At 51.7% G+C, this 22,692-nt stretch overlaps 1 protein-coding gene across 1 annotated transcript in view; it reads left to right on the forward strand.

Annotated features, from left to right (window-relative positions):
• CMIP (c-Maf inducing protein) overlaps positions 1 to 22,692 on the forward strand; it is a 235,138-nt gene that overhangs the window by 124,523 nt on the left and 87,923 nt on the right. The window contains exon 2 of the mRNA XM_032613238.1: positions 21,391 to 21,516. Coding sequence (XP_032469129.1) covers positions 21,391 to 21,516 — 126 coding nt within the window. The remainder of the gene's footprint in view (positions 1 to 21,390; positions 21,517 to 22,692) is intronic.

The following is a 22,692-nucleotide window of genomic DNA, read 5'->3' on the forward strand; positions in this document are numbered from 1 at the left end:
TCAAACATCACATAGCCTCCGAAGGCTTCTTGAATGACCCGGTAGTGAGGTTAGTTAGGTCACCTTCCCCAGGGCTCCAGTGCCTTCCATCTGCAGGTACCACGCACATGGAATTCTGATGATCTATGATGTGTCTGACTCCCGCACTCAACTGAGAGGTCCTTAAAGGATGGGATTCTAGACTGTGTTTTTGTTCTTGGAGCAAATGCTTGACAAGTCAATGAGGAGATATCTGTGTGGGTGCTTAAAGCTGGGTGAAGGAGGCAAGCCAGGTAGATTACTCAAAGAGGGGTGATGGCTGGATTCAAACGTGAGGGCTCCAGAATTCTGGGGTGTGTGTGTGTGCGTGCGTGTGTGTGTGCGCGCGTGCGTGTGTGTGTGTGCGCGTGCGTGTGTCTGCGTGTGTGTGCGTGCGTGCGTGCGTGCGTGCGTGCGTGTGTGTGTGTGTGTGTGTGTGTGTGTGTGTCTGCAAATCCCTTGGGACCCCTGAACTGTTTTAATAATTTTGAAAAGTGTAAAGAACAGTCTTCGAGATCAAACCTATGGGGTTGGTTGGTTTGGGGTTTTTCAGTACAGTGTATTCAGGTCCATTTGGTAATACCGGTTATGCGGCACGTGGCGTCGATCCAGAATGTTGCTGGGCAGAGAGAGAGGGTCTTTTGTTCATGAAAAGGGCGTCATGCGCAACTCATTACCACAGGCAGGAATCCTGTGGGCTGCACCTGGACGCAGGACCAGCTGCTTACAGCTGGTGTCTGTTCTGATTCATTCATTCCTAGGCTGTCTCAGCTATTAAATATTTTTACTATCACTTCTGTTTACTATGTCATAGGTAGGTTTTGTTTGGTAGGGAGAGTGCCTGAGGGTCAGATCCATGCGGTGGTTACTCTGGGTCACGTCTGCACACGTGGGGACCCGGACTCAGTGGCTCACTTGAAGTCTGCACCCTCAGAGCCACCGCTTAGAAAGTCCTTGGCTTCCCAAGTGTCCACGTAGATGTCATAACCATCACAGTCATCGTGACCATCTTACCAGTGACAGAGGTGAGCTGCCCCGCGAGTGAGCTGCAGAGCTGGGATGGGGATCCAGCCGTCTGAGTCCACATTCCAGATCTTTCCTGCATCCCACCTGGCTTCCTGAAGTGACCAGCCTATGTCTCCCTCCTCTTCTGACATGGGGGAGCAGATTTTTTTTTTTTTTAGGCTTCATGGTTTTTTTTTAGAGCAGCATTAGGTTCACAGCAAAATTGAGGAGAAGGTACAGAGGTTTTACAGGTACCTGTGTCCCCACCTGTGCACAGCCTCCCAGTTATCAGCCCCCCACTGCCAGAGTGGTTCATTTGTTACAGTTGCTGGACCTAACATTGATACATCACCCAAATCCCCCAAATCCTCCAAAGCCCATAGTTTACCTTATGGTTCACTCTTGGTGTTGTACATTCTGTGGGTTTGGACAGATATATAATGATGTGTATCCACCACTGTAGTATCATACAAAACACTTTTCACTGACCTGAAAATCCTCTGAGCTCTGCATATTCATCCCTTGCTCCCCCCATCTCCCTGAACCCCTGGCAACCACTGATCTTTTCACTGTCTCCAAATTTGTGCCTTTTCTGGAATCTCACATAGTTGTAATCATGCAGTATGTGTAGCCTTTTTAGATTGGCTCCGTTCGCTTAGTAACATGCATTTAAGCTTCCTCCATGGCTTTTCCTAGCTTGATAGCTCATTTCTTTTCAGTGCTGACTAATATTCCACTGTCCAGATGTGCCACACTTTATCCACTCACCTACTAAAAGACATCTGGGTTGCTTCCAGGTTTGGGCAATTCCAAACAGAGCCTCTGTGTCATCCCTATGCAGGTTTTAGAAGGGACATAAATTTTTCAGAGGCAGATTTTTAAATGATGGTCCTAGAGGTCCTGCCTCTGGGTGGTGAGCGAGAGCTTTCACAAGCCTTAGAGATGCTTCTGGCCCCGCAGCCCAGCTTCCTTGGAGAAGGATCACCGGGGCTGTGCACAAGCAGCTAGCGTGCAAGAATTCCCTTGTCACACGTCCCAGAACCCTCGGATGGAAGCTTGCAGCCCCCAGGCAAGATCCGAGGCAGAACAAGCAGGGATTTCCCACTTCTTATTTGAAAGGCACCAGCGGTGGCTGCCAGCCATGCTTCCCCAAGAGCTGTTGTTTATTTGTCTAAGATTATACCCTGCCTGCCTCCAAGAGGACAGCGGCTTCTCAGAGCTAAGACGCCATGTGAAATGAGGCAATTAGGATCTCACAGAACACGCCCCTCGGATCCCCAGAGACGCCCATTATCCCAAGCCTTGTTTGGCTGTCCCGGCTCTGTGTTTAGGCAGCAAAAGGGAAACATGGTTTACATTGCTTTTGTTTTCTGACCAGGAAAAACACACAAGTCCATCTCACAGGATAGATCCCACCCCTTCCCTGCCCTTCTCCTCTCTCTCTTTTTCCCCATTCACGGATTAAACCTCTTTAAGAGATTCTGAGTGGGATTGTCAATCACAGTTGCCCCTAGAAAGGGCTGCCTTCCTGAGCTCTGACCCTTAGTAGGAGGGGCCGTTTAGCTTGGTCCTGTTACGTCACCAGCCAGGGGGCTCGTTTCAGGCCGGGGGTGGTTTACCTCCGATCACAGCGCTTCCCACTGTGATCTCCACGTGATGTTCACATTATTCTCTCCTTCCCTTTGTTTTTCTTTAAATTTTTTAAGAAAATATTTGTTTGGGCTTCCCTGGTGGCGCAGTGGTCGAGAGTCCGCCTGCCGATGCAGGGGACACGGGTTCGTGCCCCGGTCCGGGAAGATCCCACGTGCCGCGGAGCGGCTAGGCCCGTGAGCCATGGCCGCTGAGCCTGCGCGTCCGGAGCCTGTGCTCCGCAACGGGAGAGGCCCGTGTACCTCAAAAAAAAAAAAAAAAAAAAAAAAAAAAAATATATATATATATATATATATATATATATATTTATATTTATTTATTTATATACCTAACTACTCTTTGGCTGCATCGGGTCTCTGGCTGCATCAGGTTTTAGTTGCGGCACGTGGGATCTTTCATTGTAGTGCGTGGGTTTCTCTCTAGTTGTGGCTTGCAGCCTCATTAGTTGTGGCGCAAGGGCTCTCTAATTGTGGCACATGGGCTCAATAGTGCCGGGGCATGTGGAGTCTTAGTTCCCCGACCAGGGATCGAACCGGCGTCCCCTGTGTTGCAAGACAGATGCTTAAGCACTGGACCGCCAACGGAGTCCCTCTCTCCTTCCTTTTGAAACTCTATGGTCCCGCCAAAGCCCGGCATCCCCTCCTGCTCTGAGCTGCTTCGTTTAACTTGAACTTATCGACACTTGACATCCTATGTATTTTGCTTATAAAATGCCTGAACTCAGTCTTGCTTTTCAACAAATTTACATTCACAGTGAGAGCATCTGCCTGCATTTGAGATACAGTGTACAACGTGTACACAGACATACCAATTTTTCAGTCTACAGGGTGTGCTTGTGGGCAGGGGTGGGTCTCACACACCTTGGCATCCCCCGTAGCCTGGCATGTGCCCGGCACACGTGGGCTCTCTTTGTTGCATGACGCAGGCGTGCGTGGCGAGAAAAGATCGCAGAGTCATACTGCAAGCCCCCACCCTGGTCTGTGCCCATTACTGGCAACCGTTGATCCAGAGGAATACGGTCTTTCAAAGGACATTCTTCTGTTGAATTGTGTAAAAGACCTGCAGAAGAACACACAGGTCCTAAGTGTACACTTTGGTGAATTTGCACATTGAACACGTCCTTGTCACCTGTACCCAGATTAAGACAAGGAGGATGACCACTCCCGAGACCCTCCTCGGTCCCCTCCCAGCCACCACTCCCCCAAAGGTGACCACTACACTATCCTTGGCCAGTGTCTGGACCTTATATAAATGGACTCACACGGTATATACTCCTTTGTCGGTGAAACTCATCATATCGCTGTGAAGACCTGCAGATTTTCTATTCTCACTGCCGTGTCGTTTTCCACTGGGTGAATACACCATCGTTTATTTACTCAGTTACTGTCAACGGGTGTTTGTGAAGTGCTCCTGTGACCCTGGGGGCATGGTGACCGTGTGGACACAGCCCTGTTGGGAGTATCTAGGAGTGGTGATCCCAGGATGCAGAAGGTAGGGGAGAGTCCGCTTTAGCAAATGCTGCAAGTTACTTTCCAAAGTGCTGTACCAGTTCATGCTCCCGCTAGCAATGCAGGAGCATCCTGGTTTCTCATCTTGGCTGTCACTGGCTACTGTCATTTTTCCCCAATTTTTTTTATTGTTGTGGCAAAATACACATGACTTGAAATTTACCATTTTAGCCAGCTTTAAGGGTACGGTTCTGTGGCATCAATTCATTTACATTGTCATGCCACCATCACCACCATCCTTCCCCAGAACTCTTTTCATCTTGCAAAACTGAAACTGCACCCATTCAACAGTAACTCCCACCCCCTCCCCCCGACCCTCCAGCCATTGGCAATCTTGCTACTTTCTATCTCTACAAATCTGACTGCTCTAGATCCCTCACATAAGTGGACTCATACAGTATTTGTCTTTTGTTTGTTTGTTTGCGTTGGGTCTTCGTTGCTGCGTGCGGGCTTTCTCTAGTTGCGGCGAGCGGGGGCTACTCTTCGTTGCGGTGCGCGGGCTTCTCGTTGCAGTGGCTTCTCTTGTTGAGGAGAACGGACTCTAGGCGCGCGGGCTTCAGTAGTTGTGACTCACGGGCTCTAGAGCGCAGGCTCCGCAGTTGTGGTGCACGGGCTTTGTTGCTTCGCAGCACGTGGGATCTTCCCGGACCAGGGCTCGAACCTGTGTCCCCTGCACTGGCAGGCGGATTCTTAACCACTGCGCCACCAGCGAAGCCCCGGTATTTGTCTTTTTTGTGACTGTCCTGTTTCACTTGGCATAATGTCCTCAAGGTTCATCAGAACTTCCTTTTTTGTTTTTCTGGAATTTTCTAGATCTTTTAAAATTTATTTTGTTGAAATATAGTTGATTTACAAGGTTCTGTTAATTTCTGCTGTCTAGCAAAGTGATTCAGTTATACATTCTTCTTCATATTCTTTTCCATTATGGTTTATCACAGGATATTGAATATAGTTCCCTGTGAACAGAGGTATACAAATATCTTTTCAAGTCACTCCTTTTCAGTTCTTCGGGATATATACCCAGAAATGGAATTGCTGGATCATATGGTAATTCTGTGCTTAATTTTTTGAGGAACCTCCAACTGTTTTCCGCCAGCGGCTGCAACATCTTACATTCCCACCAGCAGTGCCCAAGGGTTCCAATTTCTTCATATCCTCACCAACACTTGTTATTTTCTGGGTTCTGGTTTTATTTTGATCATGGCCGTACTAATGTGTGTGAGGTGTTGATAGTTTCTTCTTTTTAAGCCATTCTGTTAGGTGTGTGGTGATTACTTGGTGGTTTTAATCTGGTTTCGGAAGCATGAGGTTTTGATGAATTTATCTGAGTAGCTGCCTTGAGTATCGGTTATTTTATTCCGGGCCGTTGTAGGTGATGCTGGATCACCTTTGGTGTCCTTCCAATCATGGTAAGGCTGCTGGCGCACAGTAGGGCAAGCAACACACGCTTGTGGAGTTAAATCACTGGTGAGAGTGACAGCCGTGTGCTGGGATTCCAGGGGAGAGAGAAAAGAATCCTTGGATTGTGGAAGCGTCAGAGCTACACTTGCCCTGACAGGTGCTGACCCCGTGCAGCCCCAGGCCTGCAGGGAGATCTCTCTCTCTCTCTCTCTCTCTCTTTCTTTGCAAGAAAAGACCTGTTTACTTTCCCAAGTTCTTGCCCCAGGATCTGATCGGAACCCCAAATTCTGTGTCTCACAGCGTAGAAGAGATGGCATTAACTGAAAAACATTCGGGGCAGGAACAGCTGCCAGCTGTGACCTCAGTACAGCCCCCCAGGTGCCCCAAAAGGACACGCACCCGCCTAAGTGGCACGTGAAAGGCCAGCCTTGCAGCTCGGATCAAAGGGGGCCACGTCCGCCTTGCTGTAATTAGCACAGGGCAGCACTTTCTGGAAATAATGAATCAACAGAGAGGAGAGCTCGGCAGCAGACCTGTGCCCGGCGTGGGCCGGGCCTGTGCCCGTGTGCCCCCTGCCCCTACGTGGGGTGTCATCAGCCGCCGTTCTGGTCTTGTGATGTCTTGGGGGCCAGCAGCCAGCCACACGTTTCCTCTGTGCACCGTTTTCATGTCTAATTAGAGTTTTCCCCTTAGTCCGCTTGTTTATTGTGCTGACGGACACTGACTCTGGTGGTTTCAGCAGATCCCGAGTGGGCCCTGGGCTAGCCTGTCTAGGGTCAGAGCCAGTTTCCAGAACAGGAAAACCTGGGGGCACCTCGTGCTTTGCATCCCCAAAGGGCCTCTTCCTTCCCCTTTCTCCTTTTCCCTCTTCCCCCCTTCTCTGCAGCCAGGTGGCTGCTCCAGGGTCTTCTGAGCCACCAGTTTTATTATCACCATCACAGGACTGAACAGCGATTACAAGGGTTGGACGGGTCAGGATTCAAGTCCGGGCCCCACTGCTCTCTTGTAGGCGGCTTTGCCTCCCGGTTCCTTGCTGACTCATCTGTAAAATGGGAGGAAGAGTGCCACACACCTCAGCGCGTTCCAGAGACAATTAACAGATGCTTGAAAATTCCTTCGCATAGTCAGGCTTCGTAAAAAGTAGCCCAGCTCCTTCTCTCCCTTAACTTGTCATGGAGAATGGGGTGCACTGTGGGCATGGAGTTAATCTGTTTAATGAAAAATGTAAGTAACAGACAGTTTCCATGTGTGAAAGCACATGTGATAGGTTGACATCTGCCAGGGGTCTTCTGTGACCTCAGAGGAGGGGTGCTGGATTCTGCTGGGTCGGGGGTGGCAGGGGCATGGGTTGATGAAGACCAGATGGACCCTGGACCATAGGGCAAGGTGAGCTATCATTCCAAAACTCTCGTCGCTTACCACCAGCAATCCTCACGCACCGAGGTCCAGCTCTGGGTGGAACTCACAAGAGGCAGCTCTGTCTCAAAGAGTTAGGTGGTCCTGACTCAGTTCTGCCACTCCCAGCTGGGTGACCCTGGGGAGTTAACTGCGCCTCTCTGAGCCTGTTTCCTTTTGCATGTTGGACCAAAACATCATCCTTGTTCTTTTCCTCCCACCCTCCCTTCTCCCAGTATTTTCTAGAAGGCTGATTTGACGGAAGGCACTGTCCCCAGCTTTCTTTACACTGTCAGGTTCTCTGAATGGGACTTCAGTTATGCTGGCTTGTTCGCATTGTTTTGGGAACAAAAATAAGATGAGGGTAGCAGCACCTGGGTCCTGCTAGCTCACTTCCCGGCTCATCTCAGCAGCCTACGTCCCCAGTGGACGTGGGTGGCGCTAGGAGAGAACACCCACGTGCCCTGGCTTCTGGGTCGTTTGTTTTCATTTCGAGATGGGACCGGGGAGGGGGGTGTCCTCAAGTTTGTCGTCTGGGAAATTTCTGCAGAGCTTGTCTTGTGCATCCACAGAATTTAGGGTTAGAGCTAAGGCCAGTCGGTAGAGGGGACATTGCTGGAGCCAACCTCAGGAAGTCTCAGCAGGACCCAGCCCTGGTGGACGCAATAAATAGCAAATTGATCCACTCACCTCCTTACCCGCTGAAACATCTTTTGATGCTCTGTGCTAATGTCACCCTAGAAAGAAAGCAAGGAGAGAGAACATTCCACTCATTTTCTCTCATCCATCTATCGATCACGTATTTTTACTCCTCTTGAGTGGTTTAAGTCAGAGATTGGCAAGCTATAGCCCCCAGGCCAAAACTGCCTCTGCCTCCGCCTGTCTTTGTAAATAAAGTTTTATTGGAACGCAGCCACAGTCATTTGTCTATTGTCTGTGGCTGCTTTCACACCACGACAGGCACTGTTGAATTGTTAGGACAGAGACCATGTGACTCACAGAGCCTAAAGAATTTACTATCTGGCCCTTGACGGAAAATGTTTACCCACCCCTGGTTTAGATCAAAGGGCTAGAGTGCCAGTCCTGGCTTCATCGGTAACTGGCAGCGTGGCTTCGAGCAAGGTATTTCTCTTTTCTGGGCCTCGGTTTTCTCAGCTGTAAAATGGGACCATAGTGACATCCACCTCGTGGGTCCCTCTGAGGAGTCAAGGGGAAGACATCTGTGAGCAGTTGACCCGCATAGGCACATAGATGGTCCTTGACCAAGACAGTTCCTCTGGAAGCAGGCTAAGGTGGCAGGGTGCCTGTCCTCAGGAGCTCACAGCACACAAACAGCTGACGACAGTGCACAGGAAGGTCCTGCGGTCGAGGGGTGCCCCGGCCTAGGAGAGCCTAGAGGCAGGTGGCCCTGTTTCCAGGCTGTCAAGAGGCCCCTGAGTTACACCATCAACCAGCATATGTTTGTGAAGACCTGACAGTGTGCCCTCTGGTCCCCACTGGCATCCTTACATCAAAAACACCAAGTGGATAAAGGCCTGTGTGACAGTGGCCTGTGATCTTGGAGTTAAATTAATAGTAATGTTGACGAAAAAATAACAGTTGCTGTTCCCAGCCTTTAGCTCGGAGCTCTCATCTTGAGCAGACGTGCCCTTTCCATCTGCAGCAGCGTCTGTGCCGAGCACAGCAAGGAGACCGAACACGGAGGGAACAGAGACGTCCCTTTCTGCCACGTGAGCCACAAAGAAAAAGTTTCTAAGTTGCCGCCACGGCCTCTGCAGCTCTGAGTGCAGTTTTGAGACGGGCGCTGCCTCTCCTGCGTTCCTCAGAGGCCCGTGCGAAAGGCACACTCCACCTTTTGAGAAAATTGAGCTCCATCACCACCCAGTTCCATCCCCCAGACTCAGGAATCCTGTTCTCCCAAAGGCATGGGTACCTGAGAAGAGCAGGCCCTACAAAGAAGCTCATGTTTATATCAAACTTCCCTGGAATTCCCCACAAACAGGTTTTCTTGGACTTAAATAAAGCAGTTTATCCTGTGGCCCAGGAATCCCACTCCTGGGTATTTACCCAGAGGAGTGCTTTTGCCACCCCCAACCCCCACCCTAGCAATAAGTACAGAAACGTTCACAGCAGCTTTCTACACAGTAGCCCCAAACTGGAAATAACTAAAGGTCCACAGACAGCGGTGGCACATAGAAAGGAACACTGCCTTGTGATTTGAAAGACCAGTAAGGGACTTCCCTGGTGGCACAGTGGTTGAGAATCTGCCTGCCAATGCAGGGGCCACGGGTTCGATCTGTGCACCACAACTACTGAGCCTGTGCTCTAGAGCCCGTGAGCCACAACTACTGAGCCCACGCACCGCAACTACTGAAGCCCGTGCTCCGCAACAAGAGAAGCCCCCCGCTCGCCGCAACTAGAGAAAACCCGCGCGCGGACAACAAAAACCCAACAAAGCCGAAGGGGGGAAAAGAAAAGGTGAATAAGCTACGGACACACGCATCTCACAGACGTGACGCCGAACAAAAGAAGCCAGACTCCAGTGCGTCTACTGTGTGCTTCCTCCTGTAGGAAGTCCGAGGACCAATCTCCAGTGGTAGATCTAGAACAGCGGATCTAGATGGGGGACGCAAGGGAGCCTGCCTTCTGGGGTGTTGCAGACAGTCCATGTCTTGACCCAGGTAGGGGTGACACGGGGCTGTGCTTATGCAAAAATAAATGCAGCCACACATTTGTGCATTTTTGCACTCTACTGTTTATATGGTGTCCCATAATTTTTTAAAAGATAGGAAGAAAGAGAGAGAGAGAGGATATCCAAGAAATAGGTTGGGCAGTCAAGGGCTGTGCCCTGGTCTGGGTCCTGTCTCAGGCCTCCCTGGGAGGCTGGTACCCCAGCCTCGGGTAACACCTCCCTGTTCCGAGATCAGGGTCCCACACACCGCAGGCTCCTGTACGCTCCCTTCCCTCTGCTGGGAAGCCTTCCCCAATGTTCCAGAGCATTCCTCCCCCCACCTGCCCTTTGTACCTTGTCTGCAACCGTAGTGCTTATCACCTCGCGTGGCCGTTACCTTTGTGCACCTCTGTGACCCGCCCCCCCCCACCTCTGCCCCAATCAGGAGGCCCACTCCAGCAAGTCCTGGTCATCTCGTCACTCCAGGGCCATTGTCTCAGAGAACAGACAGGGGACGTGGCCCAGTGGACCAGACCTGGCCTCTGAGTCAACAGTGTGGCCTTTCTCCTGACCAGCTGTGACTGCCCCCAGCCTCCCTCTACCGCCTGGGGGGTCCTAGCAGCACCCGTTTCCCAGGGTCCTTGCAAAGAATCGGTGAGATGGTGCCTGTGACCTCCTTAGCTGATCCTTGAAGATGTTTGCCGACCCGGTGGTTGGAAGTATGCTGACTTTGTGTCCAGCCCTCACAAGCCTTGATCAACCGCTCCGGTGGCAAAGGCACTGGGTGGCACAGTCGCCTCAGGGTGGCGCGGCGCCCTGGGGGTCTGGATTTCCATTTGTCTTCCCGTGCCCGCCCTGGAGGCTGGAGTGGAAAGAGTCTGAACGTGGAAATATCGGCCCTTCGCTCTACTGTTAAACTTCTTGAGCCATTTGGCCATACAAGGGGGTAGCTGCTGTGGCTGGACTCATGGTTAATGAGCCCAGTGGGCCTCCTGACCATCTGCATGGAGCGCAGTCCATAGAGAAGAGCCTTGGCTGGCCCCGGACTCCAGCCCTGCTCTCACGGTCCAGCCTCCGGCACTGCTCTGCCGAGGTCTGCACAGCAGGGAAGGGGGGCTGGTGGCTCCTCCTTCTGTGCTGAAGATCCCACGGCCCCCTAGGTGACCCCTCCTGGCCCCCCAAAGAGGCCTGGGCTGTTGGGGGAAGGGTGCTTGAGATGGGAAAAGGCGAGGGGGGCGAGCCTGGAACAGGCGGTGCTACGCGGCCCAGAGCTCCTGGGATGCCATCCGTGGGCCTGACCCCAGACCGTCCACAACGGATGGGGCCTGCTTGTCATCTGTCATCCGGAGCTGGTTGATGACCTCCTGTGCACCAGGCCACTCCGAGCCAGAGCCCTCCTCTCTGATCCATCTTTCGGGAGTGATCTGTGAGGATGGAGGGCCTTGGAGGGCTCTTGTGTAAAAGCCCCCTTTTCCTTCTTGTTGAGGCTTGAACGTGATCGCCTGGGTGTAAGGAGCTCCTGCCTAGCAGCCGGGCCCCATGCGGGGAGTGGAACTCAAAGACACGGTGCCCTCACCTCACGGCTGCCCTGCCCCCAGCCCATTCCGGGCCATCTCTCTCGGGCCACCCCTGTGCAGCGCCGTCTCGGGGTGACCGTGAGAGGAGTCGCCTATATCCAGCTCCTAGGAGGTGCGGAGCTGTACATACCTAATTGCTTTCCACAAACACCCTTAAGATCTGAATGCTGCTACATTTTTTATTGTGATTTAACTCACATACCATGAAATTCCCCACATGGGTCGTATGGAAACTGCTGAACTTTCTGAAGAACTGCCAGACTGCTTTCGCACGTGGCGGCCCCCTTTCACATTCCCACCAGCATTGTATGCGGGTTCCAGTTTCTCTACATCTTCTCCAACACCTGTTATTGTCTTAAAAAAAAAAAAAAAAAAAAGTGGGTATGAATACTACCTCGCCTTTACAAGGGCGAAATTGGAGTCTCAGAGAGGCTGAGTTGCTTAAGGCCACACAGCCGGCAAGTGGTGGAGCCTGGATTCAACTCTAGAACTTCTGGTTTTAAAAAAATCTTTTCATTGAAGTAGAGCACACACACACACACCCAGAAAAGTGCCCATGCCGTGTCCTGCCTGATGCATTTTAACAGAGTGAACATGCTGTGTCGCTCCCACCCGGAGGCAAGACCTAGGACGGTACCAGGCCTCCTTCAGCTCCCTCCTGCCCCTTTCCAGTCCTCTCCCACCCAGGGGGAACCTGCGGGGTCACCAGTTCTGCTGGAGGATGGTGTGATGGTCTCACACTGTGGCAGGATTCCCCCGCCCCCATTTTTAACTCACCCGCCTGCTGGAGACAAAGGTCGGGGTGTGAAGTGTGAAGGCCTCGGTTCTCTTCTGGTCTGTCCTGAGTTGCTGTGTATGGCCGGGCCGGGCTCGCACCTGCTCAGAACCTCCATTTCTGGTCTGTCACAGGGGTGATGGCCATACCTGCCTCCCGGGAGGGCTGTGGCTTCTAGGGGGCTGATGGAGGTGGGTGGGCGAGGGGAGCCAGCAGGGGTGCTCCCGGCCTGAGAGGTCCTGACACTCGGGCAGGGGAGGGATGCTCTGCTGGGCCTGTCCCTCCATCCAGGCCCCGTTCCAGACATCCTTGATCAGTTGCTCGGCTGACAGAGATGCCCAGGGGCACAGATGAAAAATGCCATGCCCAACGACACAGATTCCCGGTCATCTGATCCCCTTGGTTTTCCTGGGTCATCTGTTTCCTCCCTGACTGTAGGGCCATGTGCCTTTTCTTCACTGCCACGTGCCCAGCCCTGGCATTAGGTTGCACACGGAACGGGTTCCACGTGTTGAGTGGCTATGTGAATTCGGTCCCGAGGTGACTGTTGCACTGGCCACCTGTCAGGTTCTCAGGAGCCCACGGGTGTTTAGTGCGGTGGACAGCGCTGTTACAGCGCATTTCCATTATCCTAGACGGTTCTGTTGGGCAGCGCGGATCCAGGGTTATTTATGAAGAACTTAGAATAATCACCACCAAGGAAAGAAGATCAAACAAAACACCCTAGAACGTAAGAAAGATGTTTTTTCCTCATAAGAGATTTTCCTGCTCAAAGCCCAGTTACTTTTACTTTACATGTAATTGTAACAGGCTTGGCTGTCTGGTTTCACAGCCAACAACAGTAGAGCAAGAAACCTTTTGAGGGTCGGGTGTGGGGACGATAGGAAGTAGCCGTTTGGCATCAAGCGAGTGATTGGAGACTATTCAGGTCAGACACGCTCTCTCACACCCTGAGGCCTGTAGATGTAGCAGCGGGCAGCTCTCTACCCCCTTAGTGGCACCAAGAGCTTTGCTGGCCTGTAGCACCACTCACCAGTGGATGGTGGGTGGTAGTGATCACAGTAGCCCCGGGGCAGCAAAAGGTTAAGTTATGCTCAGTATCTTTGGTTTATGGAAACAAGGGGAGAGGGAGTGTGAGAGGCATTCGAGGAGCTTTGCTCCGGGACTGGGGTCCAAACTGGTCCAAATTGTTAACCTGCTGCTTTGCTTTTGCTATACAACTTTCTCTTTGTGGGATTAAAAAGAACATCAAAATATTTTGACATGCCTTTCCCAAATGAGAGTGTGTGTGTGTCTGCCCTCAAGGCCGAGTTGAGCCGATGGCGGCCGTAGGGGCTGGGTGGGTGGCAGCAGGAAGGGAGATTCTGAGCCCCGCGCCGTGCCGGGTCCTTTCTGCACACCGTGCGTTCAGGTACACACACTGGAGTTTGGACCTGGCTGGAGGAGTTGGGCAGATCATAGAGATGGAGGTCACCATCTGGGGGGATGTGAGATTGAATCCATGGTCTGTTTCTTAAAAGCAGGGACTAGTGACATGTCATCGCCGATTGTGCTTCCATTTCTTCTTCTGTAGCGTGTGGATAAATAGAGATAAATACAGCCCCCTGACCCCAGTGTTGTTGTACAGTTAAATGAGATAATATAGCATATAAAGCCTTCAGCATGGTGCTGGCCACATGGTAACGGCTTGATAAATGTTACCCAGGGATACCCGTGCCTTTCCACGTGTGTGTGTGTGTGTGTGTGTGTGTGTGTGTGTGTGTGTAGGCGGTGGGAGGAGTCATGTGGGTGGTGTTTGCAGAGCGTGTGTCCTGCCGTGTCACTGAAGAAAATATCCAACAGGATGTTCACAAAAACCAAGATGGAAACAACCCAAATGTCCATCGGCTGACGAGTGGGTAAACCAAATGTGGCCTCTCAGTTTGATGGAATATTATTCAGCCATAAAAAAGGAACAACATGGTGATACATGCTACAATGTGGATGAACCTCAAAAACATTTAGGTGAAAGGAGCCAAGTAGAAAGCAACACATACTGTATGGTTCCACTGATGTGAAATGGCCAGAACAGGCAAATCCACAGAGACGGACAGCAGACCAGTGGCCGCCATGGACGGAGGGTGGGGGACAGAGAGCGACTGCTTAGTGGATGCGGGCTTTCCTTTGGGACGATGCAAGCGTCTCAGCGCTAAACTGCGCTGGAGGTTGTACAGCACTGTGAATGCGCTAAATGCCACTGAATTGTACATTTTAAAATGGTTAGTGTTTAATTTTATGTCGTATGAATTTTACCACAGTCTTTAAAAGGGCAGCAGGGGGAGATGAGGACTGAAGCCCACTCCCCTGATCCAAGAGTCTCCGTGGTACCACCACCGAGGTAATGGCGTCACCATTATTATTGCTGCCGTTGTTGTTGTTGGCCATCCAAGGCAGGGCCGGAGGGGGCTCCCCTGCCCTCTGATTTGATCTCTCTCCTTTGAGGCACGGGTTTGTGTGTGGGGCTGGGGGCAAATCCTTCCTCGTGGCGGAAGGGTGGTGCCATATAGAGTCAGGCTGTGCGGTGTGGGTCCCCTGCATGACTCAGGCGATGTCCACACACGGAGAGAAGAGAAGGTCCCCAGTCCCCAGCGTGGCCCGCCTGCCTGGACGGCCACCCCCTAGACAGCCTGCTGTTCCCAGCCTGGCCTCCCGGCCGGGCAAGACTTCCCCTCCTCCCTCTCCTCCCCCCTCCCCCTCCTCCCCCTCCTCCCCCTCCCCCTCCTCCCCCTCCTCCCCATACTCCCCATCCTCCCCTCCCCTTCCCCTTCTCCCCTCCTCCTCCACCTCCCCTCCCCTCCTCCCCCTCCTTTTCCCCCTCTTCCCCTCCCCCTCCTCCTTCCCCTCCCCAGGAACAGTGCCGGGAGCTTTCCCTACTTGTGTCTTGAATCAGCCCAGAGCCTCGTCTTGGGGGCCTTCAGACTCATGATTCATACTCGCTTTTAGAGAAATCCCCATGGAAACAAGCAGGCAGGTCTGGGCGGGAGGGAGCTGGCTCCCCAGAAAGGCAGGGGGAGGCGAAGCCTGGTGGCATCCTGCCAGCATTAGGGGCTGAGGTCAGGGGCTGTTTTCAGGGGGCCTTTAGTCACCCCACTCCCTGCCAACTCTGCCACATGGGAAAGTGAAGAAGGTACAGAGTTTGGAACATCAACCCTGAAGGCCTTTGGGGGTCACTGGGGGCCCTGATGAGTTCCCTTCAAGCTCTGCTGTCTCTAGTACAGATCCAGGTGTTGTGTGGACAGGGAAAAAGCTCCTCTCAGAAACAGAAGCAGGGAGGCAGTGTTCTCTTCCCTGTCTGGCAGCACCAGGGCCCACCCTGGCCCCTCATCAGTCCCTGAGAGCAAAAGGGCAAAGGCATCCCCGACCTGTTCCCCGACTCCCATGGGAAAGCAAGAGCCAGGACCTGGCTTGCAGAAGGACCCCCCTTCTGCAGAAGGAAGCCCCCCTGCAGAAGGACCCCCCCTCCTGCAGAAGGACTCCCCCCCAGAAGGACCCTCCTGCAGAAGGACTCCCCCTTGCAAAAAGACCCTGCTTGCAAACTTCTGAGACACCAGCACCCATGCCGTGCAGTTACATTGCAGGCCCTCCTCGAGCAGGCGGGTGCTCAGAACTCACACGGGTCAGAGTAGCGTCCAGCAGGACCCAGCCAAGCTGGTGGCCCAGGGTAAAGCCCCCCAGGCTTAGCCGGGACTCCCCAGATCTCTTTAATTTCTCTTTAATGAGAGCAATTTGGCAACAACATAAAATATGCTCTTACCCTTTGTCCCAGTAATTCCACTCCTGGGAATCTGGCCTATGGGAATAATCCTAAACATGGGGTAGAAAAACATGTTTCACAAGGATGTTCATTGTGGAGTTGTTTATAGTAGCATAAAGTGAAACCACCGCAGTGTCTAGGGGAGGGGGTGGGAGTGGTGATGAGACAAACGGGGGTCAAATACTTAATAGGCACTAAAATGGTTGCTCTGAAGATGGGATGGGCATGTTCAGAATGGGTTCAGAATATGGAATGGGCATATGCTGTAACATGTGAAAAAAGGCGAGTTACAGAATTATATGTACCTGTAAAAAAAAATTACGTATAAAAAATAATCAGGGGCTTCCCTGGTGGCACAGTGGTTGAGAGTCCGCCTGCCGATGCAGGGTACACGGGTTCGTGCCCCGGTCCGGGAGGATCCCACATGCCGCGGAGCGGCTGGGCCTGTGAACCATGGCCGCTGAGCCTGCGTGTCCGGAGCCTGTGCTCCGCAACGGGAGAGGCCACAACAGTGAGAGACCCGCGCACCGCAAAAAAAAAAAAAAAAAAATCAGGAAGGCAGTATACCAAAGCGCTTATGAGAGGCCTTGATAATGATTTTATCTGAAAGATTTCATTCTATTTATCGTCTTCCAACTCATCTTGAACATTCACGCATTGCCTTTCTTAAGTTTGAGTTGTAATTTACATTCAGTAAAATTCACGCTTTTAAGTGTGCAGATCTGTGGATTTTGACAAATGTGTACAGTCAAATCACCACCACCACAGTCGGGACAGAATATTTCCATCACCCCAAAAAGATCCTCCACGCCCCTCCCCCAGGCCCCTTGGTAACCAGTCCCCTCCCCCATCTGCTGGCAACCGCTGGTCTGATTTCAGCCCCTGTAGTTCTTGCTAATTCCAGGATGTCATACAAACGGAATCATACAGTACGTCTTGCACTGCTTTTACATGTAGAAATAACTTTTAATCTGCTTAATGTTCTCTTAAATGCACCTCTTAGAGCTGGATTTCCTAGCTTCCCTCAAGTAGAGAATTTAATTTTTCCTTTTTATTTAACTCAGCCTTTAACCCATGCAGGAATCTCCTCCGATGTAGCTCTGATCATCTTGTTCAGATTACCAGGGAATTATCAGTTATCTGTAAAATCATCCCAACAGTGTGAAAGTACCCAGGATGAAGGAGGTCCTTGGCCAGCATTAGCTCACACCTGCATCCAAAGAGCAGCGTGGGAGGTGGGGGGGGCTTCCAATCCTGATCTGCCCCATTACCCTTGCAAGCCTCAGGGGCACCCCCTCCAGGCTCTGTCCATGATGATGATAATAGGATCAACAATAGTGGTAGCAGCAGCAGTTAATTTTTCTTAATAAGCATTTTATGTCAGAACAGTTTGAGATGCAAAGAAAAGTTGCAAAGACAGTACAGAGAGTTCCCATATACCCCACATCCCCTTTCCCCAATGGTTAATATCTTACAATAGCATGAGACATTTGTCACAGCAAATGAACCTGTATTGATATGCTCTTATTGAAGTCCACACTCTATTTGATTTCCTTAGTTTTTCCCTAATGTCCTTTTTCTGTCCCAGGATCTCACATGGGCTCACAGTACGTTTAGTCATCGTGTCTCCGTAGACTTGGCGGGGACAGATGCTCAGACTTTCCTTGTTTCTGATGAGTACAGGTCAGGTATTTTGAGGACTGTCCCTCAACTGGGGTTTGTCTGCTGTTTTTCTCATGGTTAGACTAGAATTATGGCTTTAGAGGAGGAAGATCCCAGAATAAGAAACGTTAGTGTTTCTCACAATTGTTCATTTTATTGAGTTTTTCAGTATGTTCCAGATGCTGTGCTAAGCCCTTAACAAATTGGATTCCCTTTAAGGGAATCCTAATACTCTCTTAATACTCTCCTAATACTCTCTTAAATTCTCATTTTACCATTGGAGGAAATGGGCTCAGAGAGGTGCAGTAACTTACGTAAAGACACACAGTAAGTGGCTCAAACACAGGTCTCACTGATTCTCCAAATTTTGCTTTTAGCCAATACTGCTTCAAACAGCAATGCATCCGCTTTTAAAAAACAGTATGTATTTATTTATACCCGTTTCCCCCAAATGCCCGTGCTGAAACTTTTAGTCAAGGCCACCTTGAGACAGGCTACAGCGGGGTCGAGAAAAAGGCCGGCACAGGTGGTTAGCTGGCCCTCCATCATGTTACATCCCACATGCCGTGGTCATCTGGAAGGTGTTCCCATGGGCTTGGTGGGCACTGGGCGGCACAGGGCCTTGCCGTGTCTTCGTCTCCAGGAGGCTGTGGTGGGAAATAGAAGCCTCCAGGCTTTCTGCTCGTGTGCCCAAGGTGCAATTCTAAAGGAACGAGGCTGGCCATTTGCTCAGTTTGGATAGTCAAACCCACCCCATTGTGGTCACGCTCTATACCGTTGTGGGATTTTTGGAATGGGTTTCTGTATCTCTGTCGTTTGGTGTGATCCAGAGATTTTCTAGATGCCCTAGTGGCTGCGTCCTAGGACGTGTTCTCGGGCTTCTCTGTGCATGTGCATCAAGGGGTCAGTGGCCTGGGGTTTGGGACCCAGCCAGACCGAGAAAAGGGAGAGAGATGGCCGTGGGCCACCAAGGAGAGCTCTTCAGCACATCCGGGCACCCAGGTGCCATTGCTTCCCAAAGGAGAGTTTTTTAAATTTATTAATTTATTTTTAATTTAATATTTGAAACTAGTAACCAAAGCCTCTTCCCAAGTATGTTATGCGTGTGATTGTAAGTAATAACACGGATGGACATTTTTTTATTTAGGAAAGTATTCCTTCATTTGTTAAGGAAATACCAATCACCTCCTAAATGTCAGGCGCGGATTAGGCACAAGAAACGGAGCAGGTAAAAATTCTCGCCCTCGTGGTGCTGATACACCAGCAGGGGAGACAGTCAGCAAGAAGCGCAAGCATAGTCACCCATCCGCCAGGCCCCTGGTGCCGCTGGTATTCTCAGGACAGAGGCTGAGTCATGTACTGCAGAATACTGAGAACGTGCCAGCGCAGGGGATGTGGAATAGGGCAGAAGGGCCAAGGGGAGCCCACGTGTCTGCCTTTGGGATACACTGATAAGCCATCTTGGTTGGACACAGAGGCTGCCTGGGTTGGTGCCGAGGGGTGGCCCATGCACTAGTGAGAAGGGCTAGATGGACTTGGCTGCCTCATCCCCGCCCTGCCTGGGTGTCAGCAGCCTCATGGCTCATCTGGACCCATGCGGGAGCCTCTAGGCTGTTCCCTGCTTCCGCCACCTGTCTCCATGCAGCAGTCCCAGTGATGCTACGCCCACCCCAAGGGCAACAATCCCCGGAATCCCACTGGGCTTTCCAGTCCCTCCAGGGATGGCCTGCCCATCTCTTCAAGACCGTTCTTACCCGCCCTCCCTCCCTTTGGCCTTTGCTCCTCCCTGAGCACTCCCAGCTTGTTCCCACCCCTGGGCCTTTGCACAGGCCATGGGCCCGCGACGCGCTTCCCCTCCGTCTTTCCGCGGCGCTCCAGCTCTCTGCCACCCGTCACCACACCCTACCTTGATTGTTGGTGCCGCACTTGGCCTCTCTCCAATCGTTTACTTATTTGGGTATTTTGTCTGTTTGCTGTCTCTTAGCCCTGCCGCGCTTCTGTCTTGTTCACTGCTGTATCCCCAGCAGCCAGCACGGGGCCTGGAACGTAACCGGTGCTCAATAAATATCTGTCAGATGAATGAACGAGTGAATGAATGAATGAACAAATCGATGGGTCAATTTACTCTTACTTCCTGAGCGTGGTAACTGATCGTACCAGGGAGATTTGAGGCAGCCTAAGCCCTCAACCTTTTCTCCTCCGCCGCCATGACCACCGTACCTCAGCTTTGGCAGACAGAAATTGAAAATAAAAAAACCTCGTGGAGGTCCTCAATCCTCAGGGTAAAATTCACTTGTTGGGCCACCGATTTTAAATCGCTTGTATCACAGCTTAGTGGTCCGGGCAGAGATCCCTGAGTCAGCAGCTGAGTTCAAGCTTGGCCACGCCCCTTCCCGGCTGGGTGACTTTGGGCAAGTCACATGACCTGCTGAGTGTCAGCTTCCTCATCTGTGCAGTGGGGATGGCTCTTGTGAGGATTAAAGGAGATAGCACTTGCCATGTGCTTGGGGAGTGCTCGGCCTTTGTTAGAGAGTAGGAGATGTTAGCCGTTACTCTTCTCAGCTGTGTTGCACTCACCTCTGATTCTGCTGAAGTCTGGTTCCCTGGGGCCAGAGTGACAAGGACACTGCTGGTTCCCGGTGGCCAGCACATCCCCCTGGTGCCTAGCGCCTTCTCCCCGTGACAGCGGAACTCACTCAGCCGTGAGTGGCTGTGAATTTCTCTTGCCCCACCCTTACCCCAGCATTGACCGAGGATAGCCCTTATCATTCTCCCTTTCAGCACAAATGATGGAGCCCTTGCCACGTACCAGGCACTGGGGAGAGAGAGCAGGGACCAAGACAGACACTGGCCTGACCTCACGGAGCTGCAGCCTGGCTAAGGAGGCAGACAGCAAACAGATAACACATAGGTCCACAGTAATTAAAACGGGTATGGTCGAGACTTCCCTGGTGGTCCAGTGGTTAAGGCTCCGTGCTTCCACTGCAGGGGGCTTGGGTTCGATCCGTGATCGGGGAGCTAACATCCCACTTGCCTCGCCTCGTGGCCAAAAAACCAAAACATAAAACCGAAGCAATATTGTAACAAATTCAATAAAGACTTTAAAAATAGTCCACATCAAAAAAACAAAACAAACCCCAACAAAGCGGGCGTGGTAAGCACGTAGGGCACAGGGAGGGATGCGACCAGGTGGGTTATGGGGTCTGGAGAGTAGAAGAGGAGATGCCAGGGGTGGATCAGGGGGACCACAGCCTTTTGGGGACCAAAGAGCAGCCTGAGTTTGCCGTGCTGTCAGCAGGCCTGTGTCTGTGTGTGGGTGCTCGGAAAGGGAGAGAGACGAAGGGGCTGGGCCTGGAGGAGGGTGCGAGACCATTCCTGAGGGGCCCTGTCGGTGGTGGATGGGAGTGTGGCATATGTGGTTGGGCTACTGGGAGCCACTGAAGGCTGCTGAGCAGGGGGGCAGAGGGATCGAGTTTGCCGACTTGGAACACGGCCCCGAGTGCCGAGTGGAGGACACAAATCTGTAGGGGGAGATGAAGCAAGGAGTCCAGTGGGGGTGGGTGGGCTGTGACTACTTTCTGGGCAGGAGAGGGTGGTGCCTTGGACATGGTGAGGGATGGAGGGGTCCAGGCTCCGGCTGCGCTGGGCCCCACAGAAACCTAGAGGAACAATGCACAGGCCTTGCCCTCAAAGGGCCCCCAGTCTGGTCCCAACTCTGCACGTCCCAACACATGGGCGGGTGTCCACCATGGCCCTCCTCCCCTCCAGCTGGATGCTGCCGGCTAGGAAAGATGGAGTCCTTTTGTCCCCAGAGTTGCCAAGTGACTGTACCAGCTCAGTCTGCTTGTTGCTAGAGTGAGGATGTTTTCCAGTGCAGATATCGTGCCTGATATTGTAACCAACGTATGTCTTCGCTTTTTCTTTTTTTGTTGCAGCCAACTGGGTACATGGAAAACTCAGTCTCCTACAGCGCCATAGAAGATGTTCAGCTGCTGTCCTGGGAGAATGCCCCGAAGTACTGTTTACAGCTTACAATTCCTGGGGGAACTGTCCTACTGCAGGTAGGATAAATACACATGAACAAGCAGTTTCTGCTCCATCCCCACTCACTTGCCCTCCTCTTATCCCTTGGAGGGAGACAGCCAACTATTAAGAGGAAAGGTTGTTTAACTTAGGATGTTTTTTTCCTCCAAGTACAAGAAAGGTGTAAATTGGGGCTCACTGTGGGAGACGAAGGCGTGCGTGCAGATGGATCTCCTACTGGCTACCTGCCACCATCTAGGAGCTTTCCTTGTTGTGTTTTTATTGCTCTTAACAAAGCCAAAAAATAGGTTTTCTGATCTTCACTTTACAGATGAGGAAACTGAGGTTTTCTGATCTCCATTTTACAGATGAGGAAACTGAGGCACACAGGCACAGGCTTTAAAAGGCTGTAGAAAGCACGTAAGCAACAGATGCTACCTTTTGCTGTACTTCGAGTGGGGAGGTTTCTCACTTCTCACTGATCTCAGTCTTTTGAGACTCTGATGGAAATATGAGCCATCTCCTTGGAAAAGGGTGCATTTTGTGTGTATTGATCAAGACTGTTGGTTGGATATGATGCAAACATTATTCAAATGACCTGAAGCAGAGCTTCCCTGGTGGTGCAGTGGTTGAGAGTCCGCCTGTCGATGGAGGGGACACGGGTTCGTGCCCCGGTCTGGGAAGATCCCACGTGCCGCGGAGCGGCTGGGCCCTTGAGCCATGGCCGCTGAGCCTGCGCATCTGTAGCCTGTGCTCCGCAACGGGAGAGACCACAACAGTGAGAGGCCCGTGTACTGCAAAAAAAAAAAAAAAAAAGACCTGAAGCAAAAAGAATTTGATGCTGTAACTGTATTAAAGTCACTGGAAGTCTAAGAGAGGACTTCAGGCATAGCTGGACCCAGGAGTCAAATGCTGTCATTAATGTTCAGTCTCTCTCTATCTCCTGGCTTTGCTTCTGTGTGCTGGTTCGTTATCAGGCAGAGGCTCTCCATGTGGTGGGAAAGATGGACTTCTGGCAGCCTCAAACTACATTCTTGGAGCTTGTAATTCTTAAAAAATGTGAGAACGCATTTTTCTTTCAGTATCTTTCTATAAAATCTCACGGAAGATTCTGATTGGCCGTGCTATCGTCCGATTCACCCCAGGAGATGCCCTGCCCTGGGTTACACGCCCACCTTTATACTGGCAGCTGTGTACTCTGATAGCCCTAGCAG

Source organism: Phocoena sinus, chromosome 19 (genome assembly GCF_008692025.1).
Source record: "Phocoena sinus isolate mPhoSin1 chromosome 19, mPhoSin1.pri, whole genome shotgun sequence".
Classification (NCBI taxonomy): Eukaryota; Metazoa; Chordata; class Mammalia; order Artiodactyla; family Phocoenidae; genus Phocoena; species Phocoena sinus.